The sequence below is a fragment of the Vigna umbellata genome, chromosome 3 (genome assembly GCF_029865625.1).
Source record: "Vigna umbellata cultivar VRB3 chromosome 3, Vumbellata_1.0, whole genome shotgun sequence".
NCBI lineage: Eukaryota > Viridiplantae > Streptophyta > Magnoliopsida > Fabales > Fabaceae > Vigna > Vigna umbellata.
Genome location: NC_142167.1, coordinates 39,920,316 through 39,931,662, shown reverse-complemented (window position 1 = coordinate 39,931,662; position 11,347 = coordinate 39,920,316). Strand labels below are relative to the sequence as shown.

At 43.2% G+C, this 11,347-nt stretch overlaps 1 protein-coding gene across 1 annotated transcript; it reads right to left on the bottom strand.

Annotated features, from left to right (window-relative positions):
* Positions 1-4,578: 4,578 nt before the first annotated feature.
* LOC148202480 (uncharacterized) lies at positions 4,579-7,993 on the bottom strand. Its single transcript, XM_088109624.1, has 6 exons — positions 6,937-7,993; positions 6,697-6,822; positions 6,242-6,627; positions 6,006-6,046; positions 4,779-5,921; positions 4,579-4,672 (listed from the first exon to the last, which is right to left on the bottom strand). The coding sequence occupies exons 1-6, from the start codon at positions 7,991-7,993 to the stop codon at positions 4,579-4,581; spliced, it is 2,847 nt and encodes a 948-aa protein (XP_087965750.1).
* Between the last annotated feature and the right edge of the window lie 3,354 nt (positions 7,994-11,347).

The window sequence follows — 11,347 nt, the reverse complement described above, 5'->3', positions numbered from 1 at the left end:
ACTTCTGTAGATTTGAAGCTGAACAAAGATTTAAATGGGAAGAAGGTAGATGCAACAGTCTATAAGCAAATTGTAGGAAGTTTAATGTATCTAACTTCGACTAGGCTAGATATAATGCATGTTGTCAGTCTTATCAGCCGATATATGGAGAATCCGACAGAGTTACACCTCGTAGCAGCTAAAAGAATTCTCAAGTACTTGAAAGGAACTATTGATTTTGGGGTATTATATGAAAGGGGAGCACAAAAGGGTTTGTGTGGCTTCAGTGATAGTGATTATGCCGGGGATGAAGATGACCGAAAAAGTACATCATGATATGTCTTCATGATGGGTTCCGATGTTGTCTTGCGGTTATCAAAGAAACAGCCAATTGTTACTTTATCCTCCACAGAAGCTGAGTTTATTGCAACTACATCATGTGCTTGCCAAGCCATCTGGTTAAGAAGATTACTTAAGGAACTTGGATATGATCAAGAAGGCCCTACATCAATGTTTTGTAACAATGTCTCTGCAATTAAGTTGTCAAAGAATTTTGTTTTACATGGGAGGAGCAAACATATAATTGTCAGATTTCATTTCTTACGTGATCTGTGCAAGGATGATGTTATTGATGTTATCCATTGCAAGAGTGAGGAGCAGATAGCAGATATAATGACAAAATCTCTCAAGACAAATGTCTTTGAAAAGCTTCGAAGCATGTTGGGAGTTTACTCAAGAAAGAAAGTTGGTTGTGATGATGAAAAGTTGATTGTTGAAGCTTCCTCTGCTGTAAACTGATGTCTACTGGACCTCCAATTTAAGGGAGGGAAATGTTGGAATTTATTTAGTAATTTTCTGTTTTAAATAAATCAAGTCCTATTTATGTGGGATTTGATAGTGCAGGCACGTTTTTAGGAGTTCCAGTAGTGGGTATATCAGTTACCATTTTTTTTCTCCTCGATTTAAGGTCCAACAGTTATTTTATACTGCTATATATGTAACTGAAGCTTTCAATTAATTAATATAGTTATCAGTCATATTTTTTCATATTTCAACACCAATGACTTTTCATTATAAAATATTGAAGCGTTTACTTTATTTTGTTTAACTCATATTTTTGTGAGTAAAAATATCCTGCACAGGAAGGTTCAGACTTACATTCAACCTTGTAAAGGTCATTATAAACCTTAATCCCTACTTCAACCGCTACCACATGTCGAGCACTCTAGGGCTCGACCTTAATCCCTACTTCAACCGGATCGACATCTTCTGAAATTTCTTCCGCCAGCGCCTCTTCCAGCAGCTCACTTCCATCTGCTCCCATCCACATGAATGATCATCGCAAGGACAAGACGGACGTACAAAGACAATTGACAACACAAAGAAGAGGACACAGGGTAAGCTTATTGAATTTAATTCAAGTAAAATAATTCATTTCATAGTACATCAACATATCAAATATTGCACAACATATAATTAAATCAATCCATTAACTCAAATCAATTCCTGATACTAGACTGACCGTCCGGACTGTATGAATCTGTGTAGCTACAGGCGTCCTTGCACCCGAGTGGTGTAGTAACTGTATTACACTCGACAGCTGCCACTCGAGGTTAGTCCGTTTCTTACGTCGCCCATGTTAACTTATGGACTAAGGACCTCCTGCCATTCCCACACATGAACCACTCTCCTCTACGTGAAGACGAGTGTCACGGAATATCAGGATGGACCAAGCCAGCATTAGCATGCCCACAGTCATACTTTACCAAATTCCACATTCAACATGTGTGAGTCGTTCCTCCCTGGAACGCTCGTACAACAATCATAACCATTTAATCATCTCATATTATGTTCGTCATTCAAAACCTTTCACTTTTATTCTCATTTTTGTCCTTCAGTCCGAGTACGTAAATATTGAACTTTCAGCCCTCTTTATAACGAGGACGACCGAGAACGGGTGCTCGACACTGTCGGTCGACACAGATGAATGATCTGTATTAAGGAGGGTGCTCGACACTGTCGGTCGACACAGATGAATGATCTGTATTACGAAGGGTGCTCGACACTGTCGTCGATACAGATGGACGATCGGTATAATCAAGGGGCTCGACACTGTTGGTCGACACAGATGAAGGATCTGTACTACGAGGATGTTCGACATTGACGGTCGACACAGATGAATGATCTGTATTACGAGGATGCTCGACATTGACGGTCGACACAGATGAATGATCTGTATTACGAGGATGCTCGACATTGACGGTCGACACAAATGAATGATCTGTATTACGAGGATGGTCGACATTGACGGTCGACACAGATGAAGGATCTGTATTTCAAGGATTTTTCAAGAAAAGAGTAAGAGCGCTTGGTGTAAGACCGAGCACTACCCAATAGGATTACTATGTGTAAGATCGACACTGCTCATTTTTGAGCTCTAAGTAAAAGATCTACACAACTCATGCTCGACCAGAATGCTTCCCAAAGGAAAGTATTCCATTTCAAAGAAGTTTACTGGAACACCAAACGGTCGAGAACCGTTTAATGTCGAACACACGTTATCATAGGGAATTTGATATTCAAGTTTCACTTACGTTCACTACTCCTAAGCAGGTATATTTCATATTCACACGTATCACTCATATCATACATTTCAACCAATCTATACCATGTTCATGCAGTACAACAACGTCCGACCATGCATACTCAACCAATATACACTTCATACTTATGATCATATACCAACAATCAGATAACACAGTTCATACTTCATGCGACACACATAATGTTCATACAGTACAAGACAAACATACGAATTAAATTTAATAAGCTTCCCTTACCTGGATCAGAAGTGAACGTCCTAACTCAAGGTGCTTGGTTCGTCCGCTAACAGTTCTCTACTCACACAGGATCACTTAATTCTTCTAACCCGATCTAACCATAAAAACCAAGAAATACTAAGAACTCAACCCTTCATGCAACAAGGATTTGGCTTTGCATGAGATAGAAAACGTTCGACGAAGAAGAGAGACTTACCAGTATCAGAACGTTGAGGTGATCGGTTCAAAACGAAGCTCACGACACCAGGAACGTTCCTACGGTTCTGAAACGTGGTCGGAGAAGAAGGTGATGAGTTACTGTAAAGAGAAAGTGAAGGTTTCTAGAGAGAAGTTGGAGGAAACGAAAGGTTGGTTTCTGAAGAAGAAGATGAATGGTGCAGGTGAGAGAGGAAATTTTCAAAAGTTCTAGTTGTGTCAACTCACGTTCGGTCGACGAACGTCTCTCAAGTTGACACCTGCACACCGAACTCTGAAATGGGAAGCTTCTCCCGCGACAGGTTGCGTGTCTGCATGCAGTGTTGGGTACGTTTTTAATGTTTCAGAGAAATGATGGGCGCGGCTTTTCCGTGTACGACAGAGAGGGAGGGGATCAGATTAGGTAGTGGGTTTTACTGGCTGAGAAATGATGTGGCGTGCATTAATGGTGAGGATGTCAGAAATTATCTTTTGCTAAATATCAAGGGTCTTACATTCTCTCTAACTACAAAAATTTTCGTCCTCGAAAATTAAAACTTACCCGTAAACAAGTGTGGGTACAAGTCCTTCATGGCGCTTTCCACTTCCCACTTTGAGTCACCGGTTTTAGCGTCCCACACTACCTTCACCAAACGAACGTCCTTTCCTTTGTGTAGCTTGGTACGACTGTCTTCCACACGTACTGGTTGTAACTCCAGTGTTCGGTCTGGGCGCAATTGGACGTCTTCCAACTCCAACACATGAGAAGGGTTAGCTATATACTTCCGGAGTTGGGAAACGTGGAAGACAGGATGAAGGTTTGACAACCGAGGAGGCAAGGCAAGTTCGTAGGCTACTGGTCCAATCTTCCTTAGTATTTGATAGGGTCCGACGAACTTCGGGGATAATTTCTTTGGTCGCATAGCTCTGCCGACCCCCGTAGTTGGGTTCAGTCTAAGGAATACGTGATCGCCAGCTTGGAACTCTAACGGTCTTCTTCTCTTGTCGGCATAGGACTTCTGCCTACTCCTTGACGTTTTCAACCTCTCCTGGATTAACTTCACTTTTTCTGTCGTCTGCTGGATAAGTTCGGGTCCAGTTAGCACGTTCTCTCCTTCCTTGAACCAACAGAGTGGCGTTCGACATTTTCTCCCATAAAGAGCTTCAAACGGTGCCATTCCAATGCTCGCCTGAAAACTGTTGTTGTACGTGAACTCCACTAGCGGCAGGACCTCATCCCAGGCGCCTAAGTGATCTAGGACACACGTTCTCAGCAAATCTTCCAGCGTCTGGATGGTCCGTTCAGACTGGTCGTCCGTCTGAGGGTGATAAGCTGAACTCATCTGCAGTTTGCTTCCCAACTCGCCTTGTAACGATTGCCAAAACCGAGATGTGAATCTTGTGTCTCGGTCAGAAATTATGCTCGACGGCACTCCATGCAGACGAACAATTTCCTGAATGTAGAGCTTGGCCAGATTGGTCATCGACATCTTCAAATTTACTGCCAGGAAATGGGCGCTCTTCGTCGGTCGATCCACGATCACCCAAATTGAGTCATGATTTCTGATCGTACGTGGTAGGTGAGTCACGAAGTCCATGGATATGCTATCCCACTTCCATTCGGGAATCTCCAACTACTGAAGTAAGCCGCCTGGTCGTTGGTGTTCAGCCTTTGCACGCTGGCAAGTTAAACATGATGCCACAAAACGAGCGACATCACTCTTCATTCCAGGCCACCAAAATGATTTCCGGAGGTCTTGATACATCTTGGTCATGCCAGGATGCATGCTAAGACGGCTGTGGTGACCTTCCTCCAGAATAATTCTCTTCACATCTCCATCATTCGGAATGCACGTCCGACCCTGATAATGTAAGAAACCGTCCGTTCCAGTGTTAAACTCTTTAGCCTGATCCGTACCGAGGGCATTAAATATCTTCACTAACTCTTCATCCTCTCGTTGCTTCGTTCTGATCCGCTCAAACACGTCGCTGGATATTCTAAGGTTACAACACTTGATACTGTTCGACTCCAGCTCGAATTGTAACCTTAGGTCTCTAAAGCTTTCCACCAAACTCAGCTCGCGCACCATCATGGTCGACACATGTACCACTTTTCTGCTTAGAGCGTCCGCTACCATGTTCGCCTTTCCTGGATGGTAGAGTAGCTCGAAATCATAATCCTTTAAGAACTCAAGCCACCTCCTCTGCCTCATATTCAACTCCTTCTGATCAAAGAGGTACTTGAGACTCTTGTGATCACTGAAAACTTGGAACGTGGATCCATACAAGAAATGCCTCCAAATCTTCAGTGCAAACACGATTGCTGCCAATTCTAAATCGTGGGTGGGGTAATTCTTCTCGTGAATTTTCAGTTGTCGAGAGGCGTACGCCACCGCTCGCCTTTCTTGCATAAGCACACAGCCCAACCCTTGATGGGACGCGTCACAGTATACTTCAAAGAGCTTGGACGTGTCCGGAATGATTAGTACTGGAGCGCTCGTCAACTTATTCTTCAACTCTTGAAAACGCTCTTCACACAAATCAGTCCACGCGAACGGTTGGTCCTTCCTGGTAAGCTGTGTCAGTGGCGCTACTATCTTAGAAAATCCTTCAATGAAGCGTCGATAGTAGCCCGCGAGACCAACAAAACTCCTTACTTCCATGACCGAACGCGGACTTTCCCATTCCGTAACTGCTCGTACCTTTGCCGGGTCCACAGAGATCCCTTCAGCTGACACAACGTGCCCCAAGAACTGCACGCTCTTCATCCAAAATTCACACTTTGATAACTTGGCGTACAGTTCCTTCTCCCTCAATACGCCAAGTACAACCCGCAAGTGTTCTTCATGCTCTTCATGGCTCTTGGAGTAAATCAGGATATCATCAATGAAGACCACTACGAACTTGTCCAGATATGGTCGGAATATCCTGTTCATGTAGTCCATGAAGATTGCTGGCGCGTTCGTCACACCAAACGGCATCACTACATACTCGTAGTGTCCGTAACGAGACCTGAAAGCAGTCTTCTGGATGTCGCTCTCCTTCACCCTGATCTGATGATATCCCGAACGCAAATCAATCTTAGAAAACACCGTCGCCCCATGCAGTTGATCCAATAAATCATCTATCCTTGGCAGCGGGTACTTATTCTTGATGGTCAGCTTGTTCAATTGCCTGTAGTCTATACATAACCGAGAGCTGCCATCCTTCTTTTTCACCAAGAGCACAGGCGCTCCCCATGGTGATACGCTCGGCCTGATAAAATTCTTCTCCATCAGGTCTTCAATCTGCTTTTTGAGTTCAACCAGCTCTGCAGGCGCCATTCGGTATGGTTGAACAGAGATGGGTGCTGCTGTCGTCACCAAGTCAATAGTGAATTCAATTTCACGAACCGGAGGCAGTCCCGGTATCTCGTCTGGAAAAACTTCAGGAAACTCTTCTATGACCGATCGTACTCCATACGGCTCATCTTGTGACGATCGTCCCCACTTCACTCCTTCCATTTCCTCATCTGAGTGCGTCATTATCAGGAAGCAGTAGGCGCCCCCTACTATATCCTCCTTCAGTTGACCGAGCGTCACACCCAAATCTCCTTCGTCTTCTTCAGGAAAAATTAACTCCTTAGCTCCACAATCTATGAGAATGCGATTGGTATTCAGCCAATCCATTCCCAAAATTACCTCTAAGTCTTTTAGAGGCAAACATATGAGGTTCACCTTGTATCTATGCCCTTCTACCTCAATAGGACATCTAACACACACAGTAGATGTCCTGATCTCACCAGCTGCTGGGGTCGACACCACCAGATCAAACTGCATCTCGCTCTCAGCTATTCCCAAATTATCAACGCACGCCTTCGAGATGAAGGAGTGTGTCGCCCCCGAATCAAACAACACACAACATTTCTTTCCATAAATCAAGCAGGTACTGGTGATGAGCGTACCTGAACTCGCTGCTTCCGCTCCGGTAATGGCATACACACGCCCAACAGCTTGGGCTCGACCACCTCTCCCTTGCTGGTTCCTTCCAGCGTTCGGCGGCCTCATTATAGCGCGTCCGCCCATATTGCATTCACTCTCCAGATGCCCATTTCTTCTACATCGGGTGCAGAATTTACCTCCCATCAGCTGTGGGCAGGAAGAACGGTAGTGTGGTCCTCCACACTGGAAACAAGTAACGTTCACTTGCCCAGACTGTCCGACAGGAACGATTGCCTGTGATCCACTTGCATGAGATGGTTGACTAGGACGAGCGTACGGAGTCCTGTTCCGGTTCAGATTGGGCCTCGACAGAACTGGCCCCCTTGACACTTGTTGTTTCTTATGTCGTTCCACCTCAGCCATATTTTTCTCTAACACCTTGGCTCTCTCAACCATGGCTGGGAACGACCGAATGCACAAACTGGATATCAACACCTTAAGATCACTTCTTAGCCCGTTTTCAAACTTTCGGCACTGCCACTCCTCACTTGTCGCCATAGTATTGAACCTCACCAAGTGCTTGAACTTATTTGTATATTCTGAAACTGACATACCCCCTTGGACCAGCTGTAGAAATTCCACCTCTTTTGCAAACCGAACGCTGTCAGGGAAGTATTCTTCATAAAATTTACTTCTAAACACTTCCCAAGTGATTGGTTGTTGAGTGTCCGTCAGAATGGCTCTCGCGCTTGCCCACCAGTGGCTCGCTTCTCCAGTAAATAAATACTCCGCGTACGCCAACCTGTTCTCATCTGGACATCTCTTGGCGTTAAAAATCCTCTCTATATCCCTCAGCCACTGATCTGCCTCGTCAGGGAGGCACTTCCCACTGAATTTAGCCGGATAATGTTGGAGAAAACTCTCCAAGCTCCACTCAGCAGCAGGTTGGGCAGCGTTGGAAGAGGACGCTCCCGGCGTGCCTCTGGTGGCGGCAATGAGTTCCATTAATTGTCGCTGAGTAGCTTCGGAGTTCTCGCGTGCGGCCTCAAGACTTCTTAAAGCAGCTGCGTTCTGCTCCATTAGTGTAGCATTTTGTTGTTGCAACCGTTCGATCACGGTTTCCAACAATCTGGCACTGTCGGTCGTATCCGATCCATTGGGTGGTGGAGGAGGAGGAAGTCTAGGCGCCATTTGTTCTCTGGACACAGAGAAAACGAGCGTTAGTTCTGTCCAAGAGTTAAAATGATAATAACTCATTAAACATATAAAAGCACACAGCAAAAACACAGTGCACTTATAACCCTACAGTGTCCTTTAAAAGAACAAAACTGCTCTGATACCACTAATGTAACATCCCAAAATATAGTGATAACCATAATCAGAATTAATTACATTAATCATTAAAACAGTGCAGTCTTTACAAAAAGATACGAGGTCCAAAACGTCGAACGGCTTAAGATTCAAAATGTAATGTAGCCGACGGTATACAAATTCTAAGACTAAACAAAATACTAACCGCTACCACATGTCGAGCACTCTAGGGCTCAACCTTAATCCCTACTTCAACCGGATCGACATCTTCTGAAATTTCTTCCGCCAGCGCCTCTTCCAGCAGCTCACTTCCATCTGCTCCCATCCACATGAATGATCATCGCAAGGACAAGACGGACGTACAAAGACAATTGACAACACAAAGAAGAGGACACAGGGTAAGCTTATTGAATTTAATTCAAGTAAAATCATTCATTTCATAGTACATCAACATATCAAATATTGCACAACATATAATTAAATCAATCCATTAACTCAAATCAATTCCTGATACTAGACTGACCGTCCGGACTGTATGAATCTGTGTAGCTACAGGCGTCCTTGCACCCGAGTGGTGTAGTAACTGTATTACACTCGACAGCTGCCACTCGAGGTTAGTCCGTTTCTTACGTCGCCCATGTTAACTTATGGACTAAGGACCTCCTGCCATTCCCACACATGAACCACTCTCCTCTACGTGAAGACGAGTGTCACGGAATATCAGGATGGACCAAGCCAGCATTAGCATGCCCACAGTCATACTTTACCAAATTCCACATTCAACATGTGTGAGTCGTTCCTCCCTGGAACGCTCGTACAACAATCATAACCATTTAATCATCTCATATTATGTTCGTCATTCAAAACCTTTCACTTTTATTCTCATTTTTGTCTTTCAGTCCGAGTACGTAAATATTGAACTTTCAGCCCTCTTTATAACGAGGACGACCGAGAACGGGTGCTCGACACTGTCGGTCGACACAGATGAATGATCTGTATTAAGGAGGGTGCTCGACACTGTCGGTCGACACAGATGAATGATCTGTATTACGAAGGGTGCTCGACACTGTCGTCGATACAGATGGACGATCGGTATAATCAAGGGGCTCGACACTGTCGGTCGACACAGATGAAGGATCTGTACTACGAGGATGTTCGACATTGACGGTCGACACAGATGAATGATCTGTATTACGAGGATGCTCGACATTGACGGTCGACACAGATGAATGATCTGTATTACGAGGATGCTCGACATTGACGGTCGACACAGATGAATGATCTGTATTACGAGGATGCTCGACATTGACGGTCGACACAGATGAATGATCTGTATTACGAGGATGGTCGACATTGACGGTCGACACAGATGAAGGATCTGTATTTCAAGGATTTTTCAAGAAAAGAGTAAGAGCGCTTGGTGTAAGACCGAGCACTACCCAATACGATTACTATGTGTAAGATCGACACTGCTCATTTTTGAGCTCTAAGTAAAAGATCTACACAACTCATGCTCGACCAGAATGCTTCCCAAAGGAAAGTATTCCATTTCAAAGAAGTTTACTGGAACACCAAACGGTCGAGAACCGTTTAATGTCGAACACACGTTATCATAGGGAATTTGATATTCAAGTTTCACTTACGTTCACTACTCCTAAGCAGGTATATTTCATATTCACACGTATCACTCATATCATACATTTCAACCAATCTATACCATGTTCATGCAGTACAACAACGTCCGACCATGCATACTCAACCAATATACACTTCATACTTATGATCATATACCAACAATCAGATAACACAGTTCATACTTCATGCGACACACATAATGTTCATACAGTACAAGACAAACATACGAATTAAATTTAATAAGCTTCCCTTACCTGGATCAGAAGTGAACGTCCTAACTCAAGGTGCTTGGTTCGTCCGCTAACAGTTCTCTACTCACACAGGATCACTTAATTCTTCCAACCCGATCTAACCATAAAAACCAAGAAATACTAAGAACTCAACCCTTCATGCAACCAGGATTTGGCTTTGCATGAGATAGAAAACGTTCGACGAAGAAGAGAGACTTACCAGTATCAGAACGTTGAGGTGATCGGTTCAAAACGAAGCTCACGACACCAGGAACGTTCCTACGGTTCTGAAACGTGGTCGGAGAAGAAGGTGATGAGTTACTGTAAAGAGAAAGTGAAGGTTTCTAGAGAGAAGTTGGAGGAAACGAAAGGTTGGTTTCTGAAGAAGAAGATGAATGGTGCAGGTGAGAGAGGAAATTTTCAAAAGTTCTAGTTGTGTCAACTCACGTTCGGTCGACGAACGTCTCTCAAGTTGACACCTGCACACCGAACTCTGAAATGGGAAGCTTCTCCCGCGACAGGTTGCGTGTGTGCATGCAGTGTTGGGTACGTTTTTAATGTTTCAGAGAAATGATGGGCGCGGCTTTTCCGTGTACGACAGAGAGGGAGGGGATCAAATTAGGTAGTGGGTTTTACTGGCTGAGAAATGATGTGGCGTGCATTAATGGTGAGGATGTCAGAAATTATCTTTTGCTAAATATCAAGGGTCTTACATCCTGCACAAGAAGGTTCTGTTTCAACCTTGTAAGGTTCCAATGACTTTTCATTATAAATTATAATTTATAAAATATTGAAGCGTTTGATTTATTTTGTTTAACTCAAATTTTTGTGAGTAAAAATATCCTGCAGAGAAGGTTCTGTCCTATGTTCAACCTTTTCAAGTTCCAATAACTTTTCATCTTTTCATTAGAAATTATAATATATAAAATATTGAAGTGTTTGCTTTATTTTGTTTACCTCATATTTTTGTGAGTAAAAATATCTTGCACAGAAAGTTTTAGAGGTTCAACCTTGCCAGATTTCAATTTCATTATAAATTATAATTTATAAAATATTGAAGCGTTTGTTTTATTTTGTTTAACTCAAATTTTTGTGAGTAAAAATATCCTGCACAGAAAGGTTCACTCAGGTTCCAATAACTTTTCATTATAAATTATAATATATAAAATATTGAAGCGTTTGATTTATTTTGTTTAACTCATATTTCAAAGGTTCAACCTTTCCATATTTCAATGATTTTTCTTTATAAATTATAATT

Bases quoted from the DNA above. Each gene is read 5' to 3' on its own strand.
- LOC148202480 (XM_088109624.1), bottom strand. From the start codon at position 7,993: ATGGAGCAGAACGCAGCTGCTTTAAGAAGTCTTGAGGCCGCACGCGAG. The intron at 6,823-6,936 runs GTACGCTCATCA...ATTTGGGAATAG, and splicing joins AGCGGAAGCAGCGAGTTCAG to CTGAGAGCGAGATGCAGTTT. The intron at 4,673-4,778 runs GCATCCTGGCAT...TTAACTTGCCAG, and splicing joins CACCACAGCCGTCTTAGCAT to CGTGCAAAGGCTGAACACCA.